Source organism: Hemitrygon akajei, chromosome 13 (genome assembly GCF_048418815.1).
Source record: "Hemitrygon akajei chromosome 13, sHemAka1.3, whole genome shotgun sequence".
In the NCBI taxonomy this organism is placed as follows: domain Eukaryota; kingdom Metazoa; phylum Chordata; class Chondrichthyes; order Myliobatiformes; family Dasyatidae; genus Hemitrygon; species Hemitrygon akajei.
The window spans coordinates 40,257,880-40,285,198 of NC_133136.1; the positions used below are offsets into that span (position 1 = coordinate 40,257,880).

Below are 27,319 nucleotides of genomic sequence, written 5' to 3' on the forward strand. Positions count from 1 at the left end.
ATCTATTGCAATACTGTATAAAGCACAGGATTTCTTCTATCAGGAATCTTTGTATACATTATACTGTTCACTTACAGTTCCATACATGACTTACTGCGTAGGGGTATGGGGAAATACATACAAAAATACAAATTCTTTTTTCTACTCCAAAAGAAAGTAATATGAATTGTAAATAAGACAAGTTATTATGAACCAATCAATCCACTATTTATTCAACTTTTAAAATCCAGAGATTTTGTAGATTTTAAAATAATCCAAGTTATTTATAAAGTAAAAGATGGACAGCTACCACTAAGTATCCAAAGGTTGTTTAAAATTAGAGAAAGTCAACATGACTTAAGAGGAACATGTATATTTCAAAAACAAAGGATAAGAACAAATGTAAAAAATCATTGTATTTCAGTCAGAGCGGTGAATCTATGGAACAGTTGTAGTGAGAATTTAAAAACAATGCACCACACTTAACAAATTTAAAAATTATTTAAAAAAATTTAATGAACAAATATAAAATACATGATTTAAAATGAATGGGAGTAATGTAAATAAATGATACTTGGAATTGGATTTTGTGTTAAAAGATTAATCATTACATCAAAACAAAAAAATTCATAATGTCAAATATGTTGTATAATAAGAGGGTAGGTGTAATAAGCTGTAGCTTCAGCCTACACCCTTTCGGTCTGTTTTAAAGAATATCTATGTTTTTTTGTTGTAATTTTGTCTTATGAAATCATCATTGAAAATTATGCTTGTGTTGTTTGTACTGACTGAAATAAAATTTCATTCATCCTACTTAATGAATGAAGCTCTTTTTATAATGTAGAGTTAAATATTCAGATGGTATAACACTGTAGGCATATGAAGAAATTTATGCAATGATATTTGCTCTGCTAAAATTAATTCAATATTAATTAGAACATAAAACACTACAGCACAGTATAGGCCCTTTGGCCCACATAATTAATTACCTCTTGAAAATTCCAATTAAACTAATCCCACAGCTAGGAAAAGCCAAATGGAAAAAAAATCAAAAGAAACTTACGACTGTTGGAAATTCAAAGTAAACCCAATAATTGCTAGAAATACCTCAGACTGACGACCTAATACGAGCAATTGTTACCTTGAAAGTCATTAAGTTAATTGGTGTCTTATTTAACACTATTTTTAGAATGCACCTTGGCACTTAGAGGTACATTTAATTTGGTGTTTGAGAAATCTCATCCAGTTTAATACTTACCAAAATTTAAAGTAGTAAAATTGATTTCAGAGCTGTTGGTGCCTCCTTTGATTGTAGATGCCATAACACGAACCACATACAAAGTATTACCCTGTAATGATTTCAGTACAAACTGCTGATGCGACGGATCAACAACAAAGCCTGGAAATTAAGTTGACAGAAATACAAACAATTTGTAGAACTTGTGTCAAATCAAGATTAAACCTAACGAAGTATAATAGGTGAAACTCAAACAAGTTAAGCAGAAGCAACTTATATTTTAAAAGATTGAACGCAATAGCAGTAACAGTGAATCCACTTAGCATTGCAGAAATATAGAATGAGCAAACAGTTTAAGCAATACCTATACTCCTTAACTTCTATTTTGGTACAGTAAGGCATTTTATTTGTTGAGGGGACAAGCAAATTGATAGTTACTAGGTTAAAGGGAACAAGATTTACATCAGTACAAAGATGAAGGTAGAGCTGTGGATGTGATATATATGGATTTTAGAAAGTATTCAATAAGGACCCCCATGGTAGGCACATTCAGAAAGTCAGAAAGCAGAGGATCCACAGAAACATGGCTGTGTGGATACAGAATTGGCTTGCCTATAGAAGGTAGAGGGTGGTTGAAGATGGAGCGTATTCTGCTAGGAGGTCAGTAACCAGTGGTGTTCTGTACGCATCTGTTCTGGGACCCAATTCTTGTGGTGTTTATAAATGACTTGGATGAGGAAGAGGAAATGGAAGGATGGGTTAGTTGATTTGAAGATGACACGAAGGTTGGTAGAATTGTGCATAGTGTGGACGGTTGTCGTAGGCTGTAAAGGGACATTTACAGGAAGCAGAACTGAGTTGAAAAGCAGCAGATGGGAATTTAACCTGAAAAGTGAAATGATTCACTTTGGAACATCAACCTTGACGACAGAATACAATATTAACAGCAGGAATATTAGCAGTGTGAGGAACAAAGGGATCTTCCGGGCCACATCCATAGTCCATAGATAAGGATGCATGGTAGTGTAGTGGGAAGCACAATAATTTACAGCACAGGTGGGTTCAATTCCCACCACTGTCTGTAAGGAGTTTTGTACATTCTCCCTGTGACTGTGAGGGTTTCCTCCAGGTGCTCCAGTTTCCTCCCACAGTCCAAAGATGTACAGGTTGGTAGATTAATTGGTCATTGTAAATTGTCCTGTGATTAGGCTAGGATTAAATCTAGGGATTGCTGGGCAATGTGGCTTGAAGGGCCTTTTCCACACTTAATGTCAATAAATAAAATCTCAAAATTTTCACGCTGCAGCGAAGTTGATAGGATAGTTAAGAAAGCATATGGCGTGTTGGCCTTCATCAGTCAGGAGATTGAGTTCAAGAACTAAGAGGTAATGTTGCAGCTCTATAAGTTCCTAGTAAGACAATATTTGAAATACTGTGTGCAGTTCTGGTCACTTCTTTATAGGAAGGATGTAGAAGCTTTACAGGGTGCTGAGATTATTTATCAGGATGCTGCCTGAACTAGAGAGCAAGTCTGTTAACGACAGGTTGAGTGAACTAGGGGTTTTGTCCTTGTGGTGAAAGAGGATGAGAGGTGATTTGATAGAGGTGTACAAGGTGAGAGGCATAGATTGAGTAGACAGATCTTTTTCCACAGGGTGGAAATTATTAATGAGAGGGACATTATTTTAGAGGGAAGTGTAGGGGAATGTCAGAGCTGGGTGGGTGTGTGGAACTCATTGCCAGGAATAGTGGTAGAGGCAGATACACAAGGAACACTAAAAAAAAACTTAGATAGGTACAGACATACGAATTGGGGATTCGTATTGGAGATACGAATTGACAATAAACTGGACTGGTCAAAGAACACTGAGGCTGTCTACAAGAAGGGTCCTGAGGAGACTGAGGTCCTTTAACATCTGCCGGACGATGCTGAGGATGTTCTATGAGTCTGTGGTGGCCAGTGCTATCATGTTTGCTGTTGTGTGCTGGGGCAGCAGGCCGAGGGTAGCGGACACCAACAGAATCAACAAACTCATTCGTAAGGCCAGTGATGTTGTGGGGGTGGAACTGGACTCTCTGACAGTGGCGTCTGAAGAGGATGCTGTCCAAGTTGCATGCCATCTTGGACAATGTCTCCCATCCACTCCATAATGTACTGGTTAGGCACAGGAGTACATTCAGCCAGAGACTATTGGAGTATAAAAGTTGAAATTGCTTGCTGTGTAACCAAAACTATGTAGTCAGCTTTGAACTTGCTATTTGCTAGAGAATGAAATCTTAAGAATGTAGAAGACAATGGTGTGTTAATGAGAGGTAGCTAAGAGATGTAGATTAGAACATGATTAAGACAATGGGTAGAAACAATAGTGGTGGATGTACTTGTGATACTCAACTATAGACCGATTGGATATGCTAATGCAACTAAACCAGGAGATTGCTATAAAAAAATGCTATGTCCAAGGATCGGTGGGCAATCAGCGACTAGCTCACTGACTGTCTCAGCTTTGATTTGCAAATTAAAGTTTAATACTTCTTGAAGAATCTTCTGCGTCTCCTGGTCGTTTGTGGGGCACGAGAAACCACGACAAGACTCATTCCACCGAGATGCAACACTGAGCGTCATAGGAAGTCATTCCTGCCTGTGGCCATCAAACTTTACAAATCCTCCCTTGGAGTGTCAGACACTCTGAGCCAATAGGCTGGTCCTGGACTTATTTCCACTTGGCATGATTAACTTATTATAATTTAATTATTTATGGTTTTATATTGCTATATTTCTACACTATTCTTGGTTGGTGCGACTGTAACAAAACCCAATTTCCCTCGGGATCAATAAAGTATGTCTGTCTGTCATGATAGGGAAAGGAGATTTATGTAGGAGGGAAGGGTTATATTGATCTTAGTGTAGGTTAAAAGGTTAGCACAACATTGTGGGCAACACACCATTGCCTTCCTTTCTAATCTTACTAAAAAAACCCATCTTATTTTCAAAATCTGTTGCCTTTTTTTAGAATGGATTTCAGCAGTTTCCTTTTGATATCATGTTAAATGGTCTCTAGCCCTTTCTCTCCCTCTGTTCTTGAACAGAGGAGCTGAATTTGCCACCTTTCAATCTGTGGGAACCATTAGAGAATCTATATTGTTTAGTTTTAATGTATTTGTTGTCATTTCCTACTTCTACAGTCAGCTCGTTCACATCCTTTATTTATTTATTAAATTTTAGAAATTACAAAGAATGTGATATAAAATAGTAAGAAAAATAATATTAACCCTCCCCCCCCTTAACTCTTATCTAAAGAAAGAAAAAAAAGGAAAGAGAAAGATTGCCTGGATATCGGAGGATCCCCACATGCTCCATGGAGTTCAAAATAATTTTAACATTTATTTTTACTTTCCCCCATTACTTTATAATTTTATCTTCAAAGGACCTATGTATTTAATCCTATCTTTTGTAAGTATGGGAACCATATTTTCAAAAACATATCATATTCATTTCTTAGATTGTACGTAATTGCTTTATATTCCACACTTTTCACTCTATCTTGAATATTTTTTGATAATAAAAAAATCCTTGAGTAAGTTTTATGTCTATTTGAATAAAATGAATAATCTCTTTCTCTTAGATTAATTTTTCTCCATATATCAATCAGGTTTAAATCTTTCATTAATGATAAAGTTAGTTTTATTACTTTTGATTTTGTAAAAACTTTAGTTGACCTATCCAAAACTGGATCTAAACAAAAATTAAAATATCCACCTATTAATATTTTATCATGTGCGTCAGCCAAGTTAAAAAAAAACTTCTTGTATGAATTTTGCATCATTTTCATTTGGTGCATAAATGTTCATAAAAGTCCATAATTCTGAAAAAATTTGACAATGTATAATCACATATCTCCCCACAGAATCAATTATTACATTTTGTATTTTAATTGGTAAAGACTTATTAACCAAAATTGCAACTCCTCTCGATTTTGAATTAAATGAAGCTGCAATGACATTCCAACCCAATCTCTCTTTAATTTCTTATGTTCTGTTTCTGTTAAATGTGTTTCTTGTAAAAAAGCTATATCTCCTTTCATTTTCTTAATACATGTTAAAACTCTTTTTCTTTTCACAGGTCCATTAATTCCATTAACATTAAAACTTTAAAAATTAATTAAATTAATCAATCATAATACCTTGGGAACTCTTTAAAATTCTCTATGTTGCTATGAGTCTCTCCCCAACCATCCAGGCAAAAAAGAAGAAAAATAGAAGAAAGATAGCTTATATATATAAATAAAAAAAACAAAATACCCCCCCACTAATGTTGCGATTAAAAAGAACACAACATTACCCCCCCCCCCCATTTTATGGGTCAGGGCAATCGCCATGATTGTACACGTGAAAACCGCAGCCATCGATCAGTAGCTCCTCCAGCTCCCCCACAAAAAAATATATTAATGAAGAAAAAATAATTAATATCTCTACTCCCAATTAATACTCCTCGACTATTTTTTTCCCTTATAAATGTCCATCAAGTCCAACCTTGTTTCAATCTTCATCATTAGTCCATTTCAATTCTATAATTCTTTACTCCTCTTCATGCACATCAGGTAATTCTTGTACAAATTTCTCCGCTTTCCGATAGTCAACGAAAAAACTTCTTTCTTCGTTATCCAGGAAAATTATCAATTTTGCTGGGTAGCTCAATAAAAATTTATAGCCCTTTTCCCATAAAGATTTTTTCACTGGATTAAATTCCTTCCGCCTCTTCAGAAGATCATAACTTATGTCTGGATAAAAAAAAACTCTTTTCCCTTCTATTATCAATGGCCCATTTCTCTTTTTAGCACCTTGAGTAGCCGCCTTCAAGATCATTTCTTTATCTTGGTACCTTAAGCATTTTATCAAAATTGATCTTGGATTTTGATCTTGTTGAGGTCTTGGTCTTAAAGCTCTGTGTGCTCTTTCAATTTCAATTACTTGACTTCCTTCTTTCATTTCCAAAATTTTCGGAATCCATTCTTGAAAGAATTTTATTGGATTTTCTCCCTCTGTACCTTCCATAAGACCAACAATTTTAATATTATTTCGTCTACTAGAGTTCTCAAGCACATCCATTTTTTCCAACATCCGTTTTCTTTCTATTGTCCAGGCAAGATTATTGTTTTCTATCTTATCTATTCTTTCAGTGTTTTCTTCCACTTTTACTTCCATCTCTTTAACTTTATTATCCATCTTCTTTTGTTTTTCCACCACATTATCGAGTGTATTCTGCATCCTTCTTATATCTGTTCTTATAGCTTTTAATTCATTCATCATATATATGTCAGGATATCTTTTATGTCTCCTTTAATCTCTTCCTTCTTTTCTTTTTCTTCTTCCTCTGAACTTCCCAAAGAGTCTGGTTCTACTTCCGATTCACTTCCAATTTCACTTCCAGCCGTAGATGGGATTTGTAGATTTGTTAATATCTGTTCATGCATACCTTCGCGCATGCGTTGTTCTTGCCATTTCTCCTTAGAGACCGCCGACATTACTGCAACTTCCTGTCCCGCATCATCAGAAGTGCCATGCACTTCGCCGGGAGGAGATCCAACTTGAGTCCGAGGCTTCGCCGAGACGGTTAGGCCTTTTTCTCCGCCGATTTGCGCAGTCTTCAAAGTAGTAGCTTTCTTCTGTCTCAGTTTAGGAGCCATATCAAAAGATAATCCTGAGTTGCTTATAAATAGTTTCTAGTAGGTATTTGTTAACTCTTCTTCATTTAAACCCTATTTCATTACTTTTTACGAGGGAGCTGGATTCCCAACGTCTCGATCCTACGTCATCACGTGACGTCCTCCCTCGTTCACATCCTTGAGAAGAAAGTCATCAAGTTCTAGAAATGATCAACTTTCAGTTCTAAGGCTACTTTCTTTTTAAAAGCTAATTTCTTTCAGTTCCTCAATTTTTTTCTGGATCTTTTGCTATCCATCATTTCCTGAAGCTTTATTTTTGTCATAACGATCCATAACAAAATTTGTTTAATTTCTCATTTCTCTACCCATTATACACCGAGATAGGTGAAATTATGTAACATGAACTTTGGCTAGCCTGCTTCTTACAATAACACTGCAATTCCAATATTTCTGAAACAAATCTATTATTTTGAAGAATTGTGTAAAATCATGCCATTGTGGTAATTTTATTTAAAGGAATAAGCACAGTATAAATCAGAAACACTCAGCAGGTCAGCCAGCACTGGTATGCAGCAAAAGAGTTATTGTTTCAGATTGAAGACCTTGCATCAGAACAAATAGAAAGTTAAGAAGTTTTTTTGTTGCAGGAAAGGGCAAGGTGTGGATAAAATACAGCAAAGTCTGAAATAAATTTATTAAGGATTCCTTCTGCTTACTTGATTCATTCGAATTGACACTCTTGTAAAATATGGTGTAATTTGTGATGAAGCCACACCGTTCATTAACAGGTATTTCACTCCACACTAATTCAACTTCATGTTTTCCCACATGTTTCAGATGAACGGAAGGACCATTTATTGGACCTACAAACCAGAACAATTGATCTTTCATTACAGCTTGCTCATTGCAAAACACATTTTGGCATAAAAGTAATAATATTTCCAGATTCTTCAATTTAACTTTCATTGCTCATAACTAACTTTTTTCCAAAAGATGTATTTCAGTTAATATTATATATATCATGTGGACACCAGTTTCAACGATAAGCATATTTTTGACATTAGGCTTCCAGGACACACAAAGCATAAAAAAGTCAACATTTTAAAACTATACCAGCACATTCCCAGTACATTTAATTCATATTGAATATTTCATTTTTATATAAATTTAATGCGAATGCAAATTATGAGCTTATTGCCAACCAGCTAACGTACACTAGAAACAGTACACAAACTCATTGCAAACAGTATTCATTAAAAAATAAACTTATCAGTCTAATAGATTTTTTTGAAACATATCAACATATTATTAAAACAAATTATTACCAGAAGACCATATACATAGGAGCAGAATTGGGCCATTCAGCCCATTGAGTCTGCTCTGCCATTCCATCATGGCTGATCCCAGATCCCACTCAATTCCATATACTTGTCTTCTCAATAAGAACACAAGACGTAGGAGCAGAATTACCATGGACATAATAGAAAATAAAGAAATGATAGAAAATATTCAAAATACTCCTAATACTTCATCCTTAAAAATAAATAGCTTCTTAGTCATTTGGCATTGATGTATACATACGATCCTGATGCAAGTATGCCAATGTTGAAAGCGGAGCTCCAGGACGACCACCATACAGAGGGTAAATGGTTATTCGATAACGCTTGTATGATGAAATTTGGTCTGCAGAAGTAAAAAGTAAAATAACAATGCATCACGAGTGAATCTGCAGATGCTGGAAATAAATAAAAACACAAAATGCTGGCAGAACTCAGCAGGCCAGACAGCATCTATGGGAGGAGGTAGTGATGATGTTTCGGGCTGAAACCCTTCATCCGGAGTGAAGTAACATGGGATGGTCGAGGGGGGATAAGAAGTAGGGGGAGGGATGAAGTAGAGAACTGGGAAGTGATAGGCTGGAGGGAAATGGGCTTTGGGAAGGTGGAGAATTATGGGAAATAAAAGAGAAAGAAAGGTAGTGCTGGGGGGAGAGATTATAGTGAGGGGGGAAAGAGAGAGAGAGAGAAAGAGAACCAGACTAAAATTATAGACAGGGATGGGGTGGGGGGGGGGGGGGGGGGGCAGGGATATCAACGGAGGTCTGTGAGTTGAATGTTCATGCCGGCAAGTAGGAGGCTACCTTAGGCGGAAGATAAGGTATTGCTGCATCGACCTGCCTGTGGCCTCATCTTCGGTACAGGAGGCCATGGACAGACATATCGGAGTGGGAGTGGTCTGTGGAATGGAAGTGTGTGGCCACAGGGAGATCCCGCCACTGCTGGAGGACTGAGCACCTCCTACGGGGTCCCATCACCGGCCACATCTTCCCCTACCCCCCCCCCCCATTCTTGGCCTTCCGCAGGGATCGCTCCCTACGCGACTCCCTTGTACACTCATCCCCCCCATCCCTCCCCACCGACCTCCCTCCAGGCACTTATCCCCGCAAACGGAAGAAGTGCTACACCTGCCCCCACACTTCTTCGCTCACCACTATCCTAGGCCCAGACAGTCCTTTCAGGTGAGGCACCACTTCACCTGCAAGTCAACTGGGGTGATATACTGTATCCGGTGCTCCCGATGTGACCATTTATACATTGGGGAGACCCGCCGCAGACTGGGAGACCGTTTCGCCGAACACCGGTGCTCAGTCCTCCAGCAGTGGCGGGATCTCCCTGTGGCCACACACTTCAATTCCACAGACCACTCCCACTCCGACATGTCTGTCCATGGCCTCCTCTACCATCAAGATGAGGCCACACGCAGGTCGATGGAGCAATACCTTATCTCCCGCCTAGGTAGCCTCCTACCTGCCGGCATGAACATTCAACTCACAGACCTCCGTTGATACCCCTGCCTCCCCCTTACCCCATCCCTGTCTATAATTTTAGTCTGGTTCTCTTTCTCTCTTTTCCCCCCTCACTATAATCTCCCCCCCCCCCCCCAGCCCTACCTTTCTTTCTCTTTTATTTCCCATAATTCTCCACCTTCCCCCTAGCCCATTTCCCTCCAGCCTATCACTTCCCAGCTCTCTACTTCATCCCTCCCCCCACTTCTTATCCCCCCTTGACCATCCCATGTTACTCCTGATGAAGGGTTTCGGCCCGAAACGTCGTCACTACCTCCTCCCATAGATGCTGTCTGGCCTGCTGAGTTCTGCCAGCATTTTGTGTTTTTAAATAACAATGCATGTTATTTTAATTGCTAAACTATCGTTTCACTAAATACCTATACCAAATTAGTCTCACTAATTTAATACTTTAATGCAGACTATATCATGTGTGAAATTGAGTTGATTAGAAAGGATAGAAGATCTAGTCATGAATAAGGATCCTCTAACAGGGATCTTGTAATGTTACTTTTGTTGAGTATGCAAAATAGACTAATTGGTTGAAAATACTGAGAACAAACACTTGTGGTTAAATTTCCATAACACTCAACTGGCAAGTTCATGCAACGACAAGAGTACATGTATACAAAAACCACTCCAATTCAAAATAAAAACCACAGAACTAAGTAACCATTTTTCACACATTCACTAAATTCTTAATACAGTAAAAGAAAAAATTACAGGAAATGCATACCTTTTAAGAAAGCTTTGTTCACAGTTTTCTTCTCATACTGCCAGTATGTGGACTTATGACACAAACCTTTGCCAAACTCTTCACACCATTCTATTACGTAGCCGCTAACTGGATATACGGGTGCATCCCATTCCACCATTAAATGGTCATCTTGACTATAAGCACTGAATTTACGTACAGGTGTGCGTACTGAAAGAGAATGAAATAATTTCTGATGAGTTTCTTTTAGTTGTAAGTTTATTCTAAAATATTTTAATAATCCCCTTGCAACATCTGTTGATGCACCTCATATTCTGTTATCCTTTGATTATCAGATGGGAACACAGGTTATTTAGCCCCTTGAGATTATTTTGCATTCAGATATCAGAACATGACAACCTCCAACTTCATACATTAGTACCTTATAGCTAGGAGGGAAGTGCATTGGATTTGGACTACAGTCGGCCCTCCTTATCCGCGAGGGATTGGTTCCAGGACCCCTTGCAGATACCAAAATTCGCGGATGGTCAAGTCCCTTATTCAACCTGTCTCAATCCGGTGGACCTTAGACCCAGCGGAACCCCAGACCTTATTTAATCTGTCTCAGTGCTGTGGACATTAGGACCCGGTGGCAGAGATCTGAATCCGCAGTGTTTCTGTTCACGAAAATAATTACAATCACGATTGAAAATAAAATGGAAATAATAAAGCGATCGGAAAGAGGTGAAATGCCATCGGTCATTGGAAAAGCATTAGGCTACGTCGGTCAACGATTGGAACAATTTTAAAGGATAAAGTGAGAAAGGCTCTGCCCCGATGAAAGCTACAATTATTACTAAGCAACGCAGTGGTTTAATTATTGGGTTTTGGATTTTTGATCCTCCACATCTACCTGGCACGGTGGAGAGCGCACTCGGGAGCGATCTGTCACTGGATCGAACTCCGGAAACTTCCGTTCCCGAGCCCAGCGCTAAAACATACGTTCTTAGGTGTTTTATATGCATAGAAAGGTAAAATATATACTATATACTAAGACAAACGTTTGACTAACTGACGCTAAATAATACCGGATGTACCTGTTCTGACTTAATAAGAGACTTCGATTTTTTTCTATCCTGATCCACGATAACCCACGCACATCCTCCTGTATATTTTAAATCATCTCTAGATTACTTATAATACCTAATACAATGTAAATGCTATGTAAGATAGTTGTTATATTGCATTGTTTAGGGAATAATGACAAGAAAAAAAGTCTGTACATGCTTGAAAAATAAGTGCTGGAAGAGCACTTCCGGGTTTTCGTGATTCGCGGTTGGTTGAATTCGCGCATAAGGAGGGCCGACTGTATATGTCTGACACCTGCTGCCTGTGGTTCCACTCTACTGTATTGCAGAAAGGTAGATGTTTCTGTACTTAGTCCTCTGCACTTGGAAGTCACGTGGGGATATCACAGCAGCAATTAGGCCTTAAGCAAACTGTTGCAGGGAATGCCTTGACAGCCTTTGTCAAGAAGCCAAGCGGGGTAAAACTTAACCTTTTGTCAAAATTTGAGAGTTTACTTTTATAATATTTAAATAATCACTAATGATCAGGGGCATTTAAAATTACTAAAATCAAAACAAAGTTAATTGAAAGCACAATGACTGATATAGAATTAATGGTGGATTTACTCTGGGATCTGCCATTGACCCGCTCAGAGTCCAGTATCAAAGGCGACAAGACCAATTCTCATCAACTCCACATAACTGGGTGTACTTCATCTGGAACAACAGCCAACAAATATTCTAGTCCATGGATTTTAGTGCTCCAAGATAAAAAAAACCCTGAATTCTAACGGTCTTTTTGAATAGTTTGACTGCCAATGAATTCTTAATAATGTAGATCATTCATGATTTTTTAAAAAACATTTATGGTGTACTTTGTTCAATCCTGTTCACTCAATATTTGCTTTACAGCGTAGTATTGTTGCAATTTTTCTTCATTTCTGAATATACCTATGTAACTTAATGCTTCCACCTATGCTTACAGTCAAGAGAGTCATTCAGCACAGAAACAGGACCTACAGCCGAATTGGTCCATGCTGAGTTAGCCCATTCGTCCACATTTGACCACATCTCTCCAAACGTTTTCTATCTACGTACCTGTCAAAGTGCCTTTTAAATGTTGTTAAAAGTACCTGCCTCAACCAGTTCCACTTACAGCTCATTCCAGATCTGGAACACGCTCTGTGAAAAAGCTGTCCTTTAGGTTCTTCCTAAATTTATCCCATCACCCTAAACCCATGTCCTTGTGATTCCTCAACCCCAGGAAAAAGACAGCACATTCACCTCATCTGTGCCCTTCATGGTGTTATACACCGCAATATCACCCGTTATGAATGTGAAGCAACTCTGAGGGGCCGAAGGGTACAAAGTCGCCCCCTCCTTTTTGAGAATCGCAAGATCGCTATTAATTCGGGTCTGGGACCCAGGAAATGAGAGAGAGACGTCCAGAATACACAAGGTTTTGAATGTATCCTGACCTCAGCGAAACGGAACCACTGATAATGGCTATTGTCTCTTGGAGACGGAATTGTGTATTGAGTACCGTACTATTCATTGAAACCCCTCAGGGGACAACCAGAGTGGTGATTGACATCTGAGACCCCGTGAGTAAGGATAAAAGAGGGGTCTGGGGAACAACCCCTTTAGACGCACCAGGAGAAACGCTAGAGATCCCGTGACAGCATTTAATAGCGACAGCCGGTGGGGGCTCGTGTGTGTCCTCTCTTGCCAGAGTGGCGGGCTCAACACGGAAGAACGGTTTAGCTAAAGGAGAGGCCACAATTGAACGGCCACGACAAAGAGACACCTGACGGATCGAAATCATAAAGGTTGGAAAAACCCGTAGCGGTATCTGTTCCCATTCTATTCCTATTTCTCTCTCTCTCCAACAAAGTGCAACACAGCGACAACCAAAAGACTGCAGCTTGTGGAACTGCAGTGAACTGTATATTTCCATCGGACAATTCATTATCCCCTAGACAACGATAGAGCTTATTTCTTATTGATTATTATGATACCCGCACTTTTAGATTTAGTATTGACGACGTATATTATCTGTATATTTGCATTGATATTATTTTTGTGTATTTTTACTAATAAATACTGTTAAAAATAGTATCATCAGACTTCAACGGACCTCTCTATCTTTGCTGGTAAGTGACCCAGTTACGGGGTTCGTAACAACGTGGGGCCTCGTCTCGAGATTTGATACCAAATTGGAGGGCCAGTAAATCGGGCTTTTAAGTCCAAACTTGGATCTGGTTGCGCAGGTAACCAGACGGGAAACCAGCAAAGATGGACGTAGACGAATTCATATAAAACCTGACTCTGGAGGCGCTAGAGGCTGCCACAAAGTCGGACTTGATAAATGTTGCGAAAGGACTAAATCTCGCAGAGGTGAGGTTGTTGATGAAAAAGCGGGAGGTGCGGAGGGCCATAACTCAGTATTATATTGTGAAGAATGTGTTTTCGACTGAGGTATTGGAAAATATCCCTGAAAAGGTACCAGCTAGTGGGACGGCTCAGTTAGAGTTGGAGAAATTAAGGTTGGAACATGAAATTAAGTTAAAACAGCTGGAAGCAGCTGAAAAGGAGAAGGAAAGAGCCGAAAAGCAAAGGGAGCATGAGCTCCAGCTAAAGGAGTTAGAGGTGAAAAAGGAGCAGGAAAGAGCTGAGAAGCAGAGGGAGCATGAAATTAAGTTAAAACAGCTGGAAGCAGCTGAAAAGGAGAGGGAAAGAGCTGAAAAGGAGAAACAGAGGCAACATGAGATGGACCTGGAGAAGTTAAGGCAAGAGCGAAGAGCTCAAGGGTCAGACTGAGAGGAGAGATTTAATGTTAGTAGGGAGTTTAGGTTAGTACCTCCATTTGAGGAGACGGATGTTGATAGTTATTTCTTGCATTTTGAAAAGCTGGCAGTTAGTCAGGGGTGGCCCAGAGATCAGTGGGTGTCATTGTTACAAAGTGTGTTAAAAGGGAAGGCACAACGGGCATATGCGGCGTTGTCCATGGAGGAGGAGGAGTCTGAGAATTATGAGAAAGTAAAGGAGGCTATTCTTCAGACCTACGAATTGGTACCTGAGGCCTATAGACAAAAGTTCAGAAATTTAAAGAAAGGGTGGAATCAGACGTATGCAGAGTTTGCCTATGAGAAGGGTGTGCTCTTGGATTGCTGGTGTGCAGCAGAAATGGTGGAAGAGGATTTTTGGCATCTCAGGGAGTTAATTCTGATTGAGGAATTTAAAGGTTGTGTTTCGGATGATATCCAGATGTATTTGAACGAGGAGTCGAATAAGTCCATATCCGAATTTGCTAGGTTTGCAGATGAATATGCCCTAACCCACAAGACAAAGTTTTCCTCGAATAAAAGTTACCAGAAAGACCGTGGGAACGGTAGAGAAAGCCCGCCGGCTGAGGCAGAGATCCAGCTGGGAGCTAGTGGTAAAACTAAGGAGGAGGAAAGGCAAGACGGCAGGAGGGGTCCTGGCTTGACCTGTTTTAATTGTGGAAAGGTGGGTCATATTGCATCTAAGTGCCTTGCTCCGAGGAAGGAGGTAGGAAAAGGGAGAGCAGCAGTCCCTACAGGATGTATTGTGGTGATCAGTAAATCGATGAGAAAGCCCCAGGTAGATAGAATACGAGAGGGGCGTGAGAAATCTATTTCAGAAGGGACCATGTCTGTGAAAGAGGGAGAAACACCAGTTCCAGTGCGGATCTGGAGAGACACTGGAGTTGAGCTGTCATTGATTCGCAGTACGGTACTAGATTTTGGTCCCGAGACTGGAGAGGTAGCTTTGAGAGGCATAGGAAAAGGGACAGAAGCTGTGCCTTTGCATAGGATCATTATAAATTGTGAGCTGGTATCTGGACCAGTTGAAATAGGGGTGCGATCAGAATTTCTGAGAACTGACATAGACCTCCTTCTGGGTAACGATTTAGCTGGTGGTGACGTTTGGTTGGCCATGGAGTTGCCGAGCCAGCCTGTAAGTGTTGAGGACCCGCCCCTAGATTCCAAGATCTATCCCGCATGCGCGACCACTCGCAGCATGTCGAGAAAGGCAGCTGAGAAAGAGGCCAGTATCAATTTGGCTGAGACGTTTTTACCGACCCTGTACCAAGAGAGGTTAGAGGGTGGCAAAACGGAGAATAGGGAGGTGAAAGAGAGTAAGGGAAAGGAGGTAGACCTGCCCTTAGCCAGGAGGAAATTTATAGAGGCACGGAGTAAAAATGAGAAACAGATAAGGCTGTTAGAAGGTCCACGGTTGGACATGGATGATCTGTCTGGTTTGAAGAAGTTGAAAGTGACCCAGTTACGGGGTTCGCAACACCCCTTATTTAAATACACACCATGAATAGAGTCTAAACCTGCACAACCACTCTTCATAACACAGTCCCTAGAGTCTGACTATTATTCTTGTAGGAGTCCTGAAGAAGGGTTTTAGCCCGAAACATTGACTGGTTACTCTTTTCCATTGATGCTGCCTGACCTGTTGATTCCTCCAGCATTTTGTGTTGCTTCAGATTTCCAGCATCTGTACATTTTCTCACGTTTATCATTCTTGTAACTCTCCTCTGCACTATTTTAAGCTTAATGCCATCTTTCCTAGAACAGGATGACCAAAACTGAACACAATATTCCAAATGCGACTCATCATCTTGAACAATTGCAACATTTCTATACTCAATGCCTGGCACCAAACCCTGGGGAATACCACTAGTCATGGGACTCCTGCCTGAAAAATTACCTTCCACCATCACCCTTTGCTTCTTAACATCAAACCAACTGTGTATCCAATTAGGTAGCTTTCCCTGGATCCCAAACAATCCAACTTTTCATAGCAGCCTATGATGCCAGAAACTTAAAGGCCTTATTGAAGTCCATTTAAATTATGCCCACCACACTGCCCTCATCAGCTTTCTTGGTTACTTCTTCAAAATGCTCCATCAAATTCATGAGGCATGATCTCTCACATAGAAAGCCATGCTGAATATCCCTAAATCAACCCATTTTTCAAACTGCATGTACATCTTATTCCTCAGAATCCCTTCTGGTACTTTACCTACCACAGGTGTTAGGCTTACAACTCTAAAGTTCCCAAATTTGTCATGGTTACAATCCCATCATCTGTGCATCAATATCAAATATGGGCATGTGACTTTCTATTCCATTAATAAATATGGTGAATAGTTAATGGCTCAGCACAATTCTTGAGAGATCCCAATTATATCCTGCAATTTTCAGAATCAGAATCAGGTTTATTATCACTGGCATGTAGCGTGAAATTTGGTCACTTAGCAGCAGTTCAATGCAATACATAATCTAGCAGACAGCAAAAAAAAAACATAATAATAAATAAGTAAATCAATTATGTATATTGAATAGACTTAAAGAATGTGCAAAAACAGAAATACTGTATATTTAAAAAAAAGGTGAGGTAGTGTCCACACTTCAATGTCCATTTAGGCATCGAATGGCAGAAGCTGAATGGGGAAGAAGCTGTTCCTGTATCGCCGAGCGTGTCCCTTCAGGTTTCTGTACCTCCTACCTGATGGTAACAGTGAGAAAAGGGCATGCCCTGGGTGCTGGAGGTCTTTAATAATGGATGCTGCCTTTTTGAGACACCGCTCCCTGAAGATGTCCTGGGTACTTTGTAGGCTGAGGCTGGTACTGGAGCTGACTAGATTTACAACCACCCCCCACCCCCTTACCAGACAGTGATGCAGCCTGTCAGGATGCTCTCCACAGTACAACTATAGAAGTTTTTGAGTGTATTTGTTGACACAGCAAATCTCTTCAAACTCCTAATAAAGTATAGCCGCTGCCTTGCCTTCTTTATGACTATATCGATATGTTGGGATCAGGTTAGATCCTCAGAGATCTTGACACCCAGGAACTTGAAGCTGCTCACTCTCTCCACTTCTGATCGCTCTATGGAGGATTGATAAGTGTTCCTTCGTCTTACCCTTCCTGAAGTCCACAATCAGCTCTTTCGTCTTACTGATGTTGAGTTCCAGGTTGTTGCTGCGGCACCACTCCACTAGTTGGCATATCTCACTCCTGTACGCCCTCTCGTCACCACCTGAGATTCTACCAACAATGGTTGTATCATCAGCAAATTTATAGATGGTATTTGAGCTATACCTAGCCACACAGTCATGTGTATACAGAGAGTAGAGCAGTGGGCTAAGCACACACCCGAGGTGCGTCAGTGTTGATCATCAGCGAGGAGAATATGTTATCACCAACCCGCACAGACTGTGGTTTTCCAGTTAGGAAGCAGAGGATCCAATTGCAGAGGGAGGTACAGAGGCCCAGGTTCTGCAACTTCTTAATCAGGATTGTGGGAATGATGCTATTAAATACTGAGCTATAATCAATAAACAGCATCCTGATGTACGTGTTTGTGTTGTCTAGGTGGTCTAAAGCCATGTGGAGAGCCACTGAGATTGAATTTGCCGTTGACCTATTGTGGTAATAGGCAAATTGCAATGGGTCCAGGTCCTTGCTGAGGCAGGAGTTCAGTCTAGTCATAACCAACCTACCAACCTCTCAAAGCATTTCATCACTGTTGATGTGAGTGCTACCAGGCAATAGTCATTAAGGCAGCCCACATTATTCTTCTTTGGCACTGGTATAATTGTTGTCTTTTTGAAGCAAGTGGGAGCTTCTGCCAGTAGTACTGAGTTTTAAAATGTCCTTGAATACCCGGGCTAGTTGGTTGTCGCAGGTTTTCAGAGCCAAGGCAGGTACTCCACTGGGACCTTCTGTCTTGTGAGGATTCACCGTCTTTAAAGACAGTCTAACATCGGCCTCTGAGACAGAGATCACAGGATCATCAGGTGCAGCAGGGATCTCCACAGCTGTAGTTGTGTTCTCCCTTTCAAAGTGTGCATAGAAGGCGGTGAGTTCATCTGGTAGTGAAGCATCGCAGCCATTCATACTATTGGGCTTCGCTTTGTAGGAAGCAATATCTTGCAGACCCTGCCAGAGTTGCAGTGCATCTGATATTGCCTCCAACCTTGTTCAAAGTTATCTCTTTGCCCTTGAAATAGCCCTCCGCAAATCATACCTGGTTTTCTGGTATAGGCCTGGGTTGCCAGATGTGAATGCCACAGATCCAGCCTTCAGCAGATGACTTACCTCCTGGGTCATCCACAGCTTTTGGTTTGAGAATGTACAGCAAGTCTTTGCAGACCCACAATCATCCACACGGGTTTTAATGAAGTCGGTAACAACTGCAGTATACTCATCCAGATTCAAAGGTGAATCCCTGAATACAGTCCAGTCCACCGATTCAAAGCAGTCCTGTAGGCGCTCCTGTGCTACCCTTGTCCAAACCTTCTTGGTCCTCACTACTGGTGCTGCAGTCTTCAAACTCTGCCTATACTCAGGAGTAAACTACAGCTAGGTGATCAGACTTCCCAAAGTGAGAGAGTGGAATAGCACGGTAGGCATACTCGATGGTGGTGTAGCAATGGTCTAGTGCGTTGTTTCCTCTGGTATTGTGAGTGACCTGTTGATGGTATTTGCTTAGTGATTCTTTTTCCAGACTGGCCTTGTTAAAATCTCCCAAAACCATAGTGAAGGGGTTAGGGTGCGCTGTTTTGTGCATGTTGATTCCATTACACAGATCATCTAAAGCCTGCTTGACATTGGCCTGAGGTGGAATGTAAACTGCTACCAGAATGACCACAGAGTATTCTTGTGGTAGGTAAAAAGGACGACACTTTACTGCTAGATATTCCAGGTCTGGTGAGCAGAATTGGGACAGCACTGATATATTTGTGCACCAAGAAGAGTTGATCATGAGGCATACTCCTCCACCTCTGCTTTTGAGAGACTCTAAAGATCTATTCTGATGGTGTATAGTAAACTCGTTGATCTGGATCGCTGCATCTGGTACATAAGGGGATAACCAGGACTCTATAAAACAAAGGACACGAGGTCCTAATATCCCCCTGATTCAGCACCATGGCTCTGAGATAATCGACTTTATTCACCAGAGACTGCATGTTCGCCAGCAAGATAGTTGGTATTGGGCGTTTAAAACCTCGTTTTCTTAAACGCACTTGTAATCCTGATCTACGTCTGCGCTTCCTCTGAGGTGTCCTCCGTGGACACTTCCAACCACAACTGGTGTTGTTTCTGTTGGTCTTAAGCAGCAATAGTTCGTTTAAATGCATTAAGACATCTTTGTTGACTGTACTTTGTTGTGCTTTTTAGCTGTAACAGGCTGAAATGGGAATATTTAATCGTATCCATTGAGACTACTGCTACTCAAGTCACGCCTAGGCGCCCTGGAAGTATCCCACATTGTACTTAAACCCCCTTCTTTCATGATATATCTTAGGAAAAAAGGTCGATCACTGTAGGAGAAACAGGTCCTACCTAATAAATGAACCTTGTTCTCATAACAGCATCGTCACAAAACATCTTACCTGACTCCCGTGTGTCTGGCACTATTAAAACTGACATTGGAGAGGAACCAGCTGAATTGTTTGCAATTAACGAAATTTCATATCCACTTTGTGAAAGGATAGTTTTGTACTCAAGATCTTTAGTGTTAACAATATGGACTTTCGAAGAATCCTTTTGCATAATTTTCAATTGGTATCCCAAAATAACTCCATTAGCATCTGACTTATCAAGTTCCTATAAAGTAAAAAAAATTAATGAGATAGGATTTAAAATATGATGCAGGAACAGTGTCAGCAGATTTGCACAAAGGGTAGATGAAAATATAAATAGTATCCTTAGCAATATTTGGCTGTGATAGCCAACAGCAAATTATGCAGTTATTCTTTGCATTTTCTTCCATAAATATTTAAATCCATGGCCTTTTCTGAAGATAAAATGAATTTTTTTTAAGATAGAATTAAATTTTGTTGATTGCAGCTATACTGGGCTCATGTTAAAAGTCTAATTATAAAATTAGCTTATGAGGAAGGATACCTTTGAATCCCCCTCCCTCACCCCGAACATTACTGCAACATAATATTTTAAGATCATAATCAAGAGATGTTCAATTATAAAGGTCAAATATTTACGCTATCTATTCATATGTTTCAAGCAGTCCTCCAGCCCGCTTAAATTGAAAAGAATCCTTCCCAATACTGGACACTGGTTTTGGCACAATGTTACTCATGTTCACGTCTATGCTATTCCTTCTATTATTTGTATGAATATATCTCAAAACAAAAAATGATGTATTATTATGAAGGGGAGGTTTACATTATTTGATACTTTGGAATAAATTAGGGAACACTAGCATCAAAAAGCTGCACCCCCAAGACAGTGAACTGAAATACAAAATACAAACCCCATTTCCAGAAAAGTTGGGATATTTTCCAAAATGCAATAAAAACAAAAATCTGTAATATGTTAATTCACGTGAACCTTTATTTAACCGACAAAAGTACAAAGAAAATATTTTCAATAGTTTTACTGACCAACTTAATTGTATTTTGTCAATATACACAAATTTAGAATTTGATGGCTGCAACACACTCAACAAAAGTTGGGACAGAGGCATGTTTACCATTGTGTTACATCACCTTTCCTTTCAATAACACTTTTTAATCATTTTGGAACTGAGGATACTAATTGTAGTAGATTTGCAACTGGAAATTTTGTCCATTCTTGCTTGATATAAGACTTCAGCTGCTCAACAGTCCGTGGTCTCCGTTGTCTGATTCTCCTCTTCATGATGCGCCATACATTTTCAATAGGAGATAGATCTGGACTGGCAACAGGCCAATCAAGAACACGCACTCTGTGTTTACAAAGCCACGCTGTTGTAGCCCGTGCAGAATGTGGTCTGGCATTGCCCTGCTGAAATAAGCATGGACGTCCCGGGAAGAGACGTCGCCTTGATGGCAACATATGTCTCTCTAAAAAAAAAGTCAATGGTACCTTCACAAACATACAACTCACCCATGCCGTGGGCACTGATGCACCCCCATACCATCACAGATGCTGGCTTTTGCACCTTTCGCTGATAACAATCAGGATGGTCATTTTCATCTTTGGCACGGAGAACTCAACGCCCGTTTTTTCTGAAAACTAGCTGAAATGTGGACTCATATGACCACAGCACACGGTTCCACAGTCTTTCGGTCCATCTGAGATGAGCTCGGGCCCAGAGAACTCGCCGGCGTTTCTGCATAGAGTTGATGTATGGCTTCCTCCTTGTGTAATACAGTTTTAAGTTGCATTTCTGGATGCAGCGACGGACTGTGTTAAGTGACAATGGTTTTCCAAAGTACTCCCGATCCCAGGTGGCTATAATTGTCACAGCAGCATGACGGTTTCTTAGGAAGTGCCACCTGAGGGCTCAAAGATCACGTGCATTCAACAGTGGTTTCCGACCTTGCACTTTACGCACTGAGATGTCTCTGAATTCTCTGAATCTTTTCACAATATTATGTACTGTAGATATTGAAAGACCTAAATTCTCTGCAATCTTGCATTGGGAAATGTTCCTTTTGAACTGACTAACAATTCTCTCACGCATTTTGGCACAAAGGGGTGAGCCATGACCCATCCTTGCTTGCAAAGACTGAGCCTTTGATGGATGCTACTTTTATACCCAGTCATGATACCTCACCTGCTACCAATTAGCCTGCTTAATGTGGAGTCTTCCAAACCGGTGTTACTTGAATATTCTGTGCACTTTTCAATCTTATTTTAACTCTGTCCCAACTTTTGTTAAGTGTGTTGCCGCCATCAAATTCTAAATTTGTGTATATTTACAAAATACAATTAAGTTGGTCAGTAAAACTATTGAAAATCTTTTCTTTGTACTTTTGTCAGTTAAATAAAGGTTCATGTGAATTAACATATCACAGAGTTTTGTTTTTATTGTATTTTGGAAAATATCCCAAGTTTTCTGGAAATGGGGTTTGTAATTGTGACTTTCACAGCTCAAAGATTATACACATGCTTAACGTCATGTACTTCAACAGCATGGAAAATTAGATTTATTAAACTATAGGTTTTTACAAAACTCAAACAGGAATATAATGGTATCACTCTATGATACATTAAAACTGTGGTTTCAAATCTAGCACATCTAGAACAGTCTCAGTTTTGTTAATCTTAGACCCATTTTGCAATTTATTCAATTGTTCCCTTTTTAAATCAAATCAGTAATATTGTAATTAGCACCCAAATACATGCTCTACTGAGCTTGAATTCTATTGCAGATCCTTCACACGTTATGAACATCTCACTAATGGACACCCCGTACAAACAAGCACTTGGGAGATTGGCAGAATGGACTTGCTGCAAGTTGCAGGGTAGCTGCTGGATGGGAAAGGAATGAAGGTCTGCCCTCTGCAATTGAGCTACAGCAATTGGGGACTGGATCCTCACTGAGTTGAGCCCAGCAGAGTTGGGAGAATTGAGCAGTCTCAACTCACTGACGCGGTTAGTGAGGCCCATGAGAGTTCCTAATGCAGTCATTTCTGTGATCCAAATACCATTGTCATTTAATTCTAACTCAAGTTTTGATTATGAACAGTTCTCTGGAATGGAAATGTTCTGTAACTTGGGCACTGCCAGTAACTGAATTTACATTTTTAGTTCAGAGTAAAAATCGTTCCAGATTAAATATTATATTGTATCAGTGACCATGAAACCAGTGTTATAATATTCAGCTGGTTCACTGACACCTTGCTGTGTAGGAAATTTGGGTTATTTACCAAGTTTGGCTTATTGCAATAAAAGACTAACTGCCCTTTGAAATGTCTTGACTAGCTACTTATTTCAAGGAGTAATTAATGACCAACAAACCAGCTAGTCACAACAGTAATCAACACATTATATATTTTGTGATAACTATTACCATAAATATGCAGTGTACAACTATTTTTGAACAATCTTATGAGATTCTAAACTGAAAGTGTGAGAGACAACCAGGAGTGTAATTTACGCTCTGATTTGCCATTTTGGTAACCTTCTCAAATTATGGTTGACAATGACATTTGGGGATCCATTCATGTTGCTCATCCATTGTGGGACTGATCCCTTCCTTCTTTTACAGATCACAATCTTGGCTCCACTCACCCCTCTAACTACATGAGAGTTTGCAAGTTTCCGAGATGTCTTTTTTTTAAAATTAGAGCATCGAAAGGGAAGGTTCTGGATCAGATTTTACATTATATTCTTGTCTTTCTTTAGATTGTTAAAGGCAACAATTTGGAGATGATTATTTCCAACTTTGACAATTATAAATAAGAGTATATGGCCCTTGTCATTCTTACTTCTTAGTTGAATCACTAAATTGCAGTACCAGTTACCTACTCTTCAAAAAGAAATAGACTAATTTTGCAACACTATAGGACAATCAGTTATAATTATTATTTGCATCAACGATTAAATGTAGGTGTGTGAGGTGGCATAGGTATAAAAATGTTACCTTCCACATGATATGTATTTCTCGATCTGGAAATGTTAGGTTTTTAATTGTTCTCCAAATGGGTGGACCTCGTGATGGATCTAGCAATAAAACAGAAGAGGCAAAAGGTATTTATTTAAAAATTGCAGTGGCATGAGCCAATAATTGCATTACTGTTACATGAAAGTCAAAAGCATCAGTATTTCAGAGAAATTATTAATCTGGTGGCTAGTCAGCATTTGCTGAAATATACCCATACACTTTAACAACTCCTTAACAATCCAGGACTATGCCTCATCTTGTAAGCACCACTACTCCTTTCTAAAGAGAAAAAACTCTGACTTTCAAGAGTTGAGAGGACGAAAAACAAAGCACAGGGCTATTGAGCAGAAAGTTATGATGAGGAGAGGGAATTGGCATTTCTCCTTCAATATCACTCATAATAGACCACATTTTCAGCTATACCTGCTGTCTGTAAAACCATGTCAAAAATAGATGCAAGGAATGCCACCCCCCCTTCATTTAACAGAATCATGGCTAATCTGCTCCACGTTATCTGATCTCTTGTGCCAGTGTATAACTTCCTCTTTAAATACCTCTAAAGATCTTGCCTCCACAACCCTTTGGGATAGAAAATTCCAGTAATTCTCTGGAATTTGAGTAACGTTGTCTTGACCTAGTCGTGCTATGTAAGAAAGTCATGTTTCAATGATGGTCAACATCATTCTTCTAAACTTGAAAGAATACAAAATTGTACACTATGAAATCACATCTCTTAGGCTCAGAAACTCCATACAGAGAGCATTAAGGATTTGGTATGAATGTGGATCATTGAAGCTGTGAGGTAGCAGTTGTATTAGTTGCACTACTGAACCCTCACCACTTCTTCCACCAAAGAAACCAGCCTCCCCTCCATGGGCTCTGTCTACTCTACTTGCTGCTTTGGTAAAGCAGCCAACAAAATCAAAGACCCTACAATTCTGGACATTCTCCCTTCTTCCCCCTCCCCTCCTGTTGCGCAAAAGCTTGTACCACCAGATACCCTGACAGCTCCTACCCCACTATTATAAGACTATTGAATATAGTAGGATAAGATGGACTCAATTTACTTTGTTATGACCTTGCACTTGTTTACCTGCACATTCTCTAAATGTTACACTTTATTCTGCATTTTTACATTGCACTACCTCAATGCATTGAAGTAATGAGTTGATCTGTATAAACTGTGGGCAAGCTTTCCATTGTACCTCAGTACATGTGCCAATAATACACCAATTTAATGATTATTTACCACAACCCCAAAAGTAAATACAATTTTTTTTAACCACTGGTGATAGATACCCTCTTATTCCAAGACTTAGTCTAGTGCATCTCTTCTGGACAGTCCCCATTAGCAAAACATTACAGCACAGTATGGTAGGTACTCTCATCGGTATTTCATAAAATTATAATATTTTCCAACCTTTAAACTAAACTAATACTCTTACAATTAAACCAATGTATAGTTACCTTTCTAACTTCTTGTTGCACCTGCCAACTTTTTACAACTTGTGCACAAGAACATCCAAACCCTTTCATATTTTGTTCATCTGCAATCTTTCTCCATTTAGTTAAGTCTATCTTTAGATTCACTTTATTGATATACACAAACACATTTTCTCCACTATGCACATTTTCACCCACATGGAAAAGACAACACTGTATAAATGCAAATACATGCATTTCTTTTAGGCTTGAAGGTGGAATTGTACAGAAGGAAATGGAAAGAGCACTAGTGGTCTGGGTGACAAATGCTACCATAATTCATTTGAAGAGGGGAAGAAAGTACAGGCACTGGGAGAAAGAAAAGATTTACTTTGATTTCAGCATTGCTAAATGCAACAAAACTAAATATTTTTTTCCTATTCACTTACAGGTTTCAGGTGTTTTCTTATATTTTTCTGCACTCCAGCTGCTCCAGTAGCCAGAATCACCAATATTCTTGCAGCGAATTGAGAAGCTATAAGCAGTAAAAGGTTTCAAACCTTGAACTAAGAACGAACTTCGTTTAAGGTTGGTATCCTCTGATGGAACCTATCAAGAAGTGAAAACATTTGTTAATAAACTGCAATACAGACCCTAAGCTAATATCACACCAAAGAATCAGAATCACCGGCATGTTATCTTAGCAGCAGCAGTACAATGCAATACATGATATTACAGAAAGAAAAAGGTGAAAATACACACACACACACACACTTTAAATAGATTAAAATCTGAATGGCTACTATGGAGGTTAGCATCCAAGATGAAGCTGATTTTACAACTTTCTAGCTTCTTATGGTCCTGTGCAGTAGCCTCCCCATATCAGACAGTGATGCTGCCTGTCAGAATGTTCTCCACAGTACATCTATAGAAGATTGAGTGTTTTAGGTGACAAACCAAATCTCTTTCAACTCCTAATGAAATACAGCTGCTGTCTTGCCTTCTTTATAGCTTCATCAATGTAGTGGGACCAAGTTAGATACTTGGGAGATCTTGACACACAGGAACTTGAAGTTGCTCATCTCTCTCCACTTCTGATCCCTCTATGAGGACTGGTTTGTGTTCCATTGTCAGCATTCAACTATGTGGTACATCTCATCTCTGTATACCCTCATCTCCAGCTGAGATTTTACCAACAATAGCTGTATCATCAGCAAATTTAAAGATGGCATTTGAGCTATACTTAGCCACACAGTCATGAGTATAAAGGGAGCAGTGGGCTAAGCACACATTCCTGATGTGCACCAGTGTTGATTGTCAGCGAGAAGGAGATATTATCACCAAACCTCACAGATCGTAGTCTTCCGGTTAGGAAGTTGAGGATCCAATTGCACAGAGAGGTACAGAGGCCCACATGATCAATCAGGACTGTGGGAATGATGTTAAACGCTGAGCTTAACAGCATCCTTACATTGGTGTATTGTCCAAGTGATCTAAGGTTGTGTGAAGACCATTGAGATTAGTTAGATTCTAAGGAAATGAGAGATTTCTTTCTCTCAAAAGTTAGATTTTAAAGAAAAAGAACCTTCTCTGTATTTCACAGTGCCAATGAGTTGGATTGCACTGACAGCCAGCTTGTGGTTCAGTAAGCTGATCAGCATTTCTGGCCTCTTACTCTTGCCCTAGGCTTAACATGAAGCCTAGTGGTGTTCAGCCTTTGATTGAGTTGAAGTGCTGAATACATTTCATATCTAGCCACTCAGCTTAATGCCAGCTGATGGCGGAGCTAACCTGCTCTAAGTTCAGTTGCTTGGGATTACTGACTTCCATTAAAAAGTGTTTTATTTTTATTTATTTAGATGAATGAGAGACGGAGGCAGGGGGAGGCAGGGACACAGACAGAGAATCACAAGACAACAATGATCCCAGTTATGCACTAAGAATCGGGGTGGAAAAGCCAAATCCAACTGTAGT

At 39.7% G+C, this 27,319-nt stretch overlaps 1 protein-coding gene across 2 annotated transcripts in view; it reads right to left on the reverse strand.

Annotated features, from left to right (window-relative positions):
• The window catches only part of LOC140737800 (interleukin-6 receptor subunit beta-like), a 92,313-nt gene that overhangs the window by 8,824 nt on the left and 56,170 nt on the right, over window positions 1-27,319 (reverse strand). For both annotated transcript variants that reach the window (XM_073064455.1, XM_073064456.1), the window contains exons 7-13: window positions 25,795-25,954; window positions 23,903-23,982; window positions 19,923-20,136; window positions 10,461-10,649; window positions 8,461-8,562; window positions 7,596-7,742; window positions 1,238-1,378 (exon numbers count right to left, since the gene is read on the reverse strand). In XM_073064455.1, coding sequence (XP_072920556.1) covers window positions 1,238-1,378; window positions 7,596-7,742; window positions 8,461-8,562; window positions 10,461-10,649; window positions 19,923-20,136; window positions 23,903-23,982; window positions 25,795-25,954 — 1,033 coding nt within the window. The remainder of the gene's footprint in view (window positions 1-1,237; window positions 1,379-7,595; window positions 7,743-8,460; window positions 8,563-10,460; window positions 10,650-19,922; window positions 20,137-23,902; window positions 23,983-25,794; window positions 25,955-27,319) is intronic.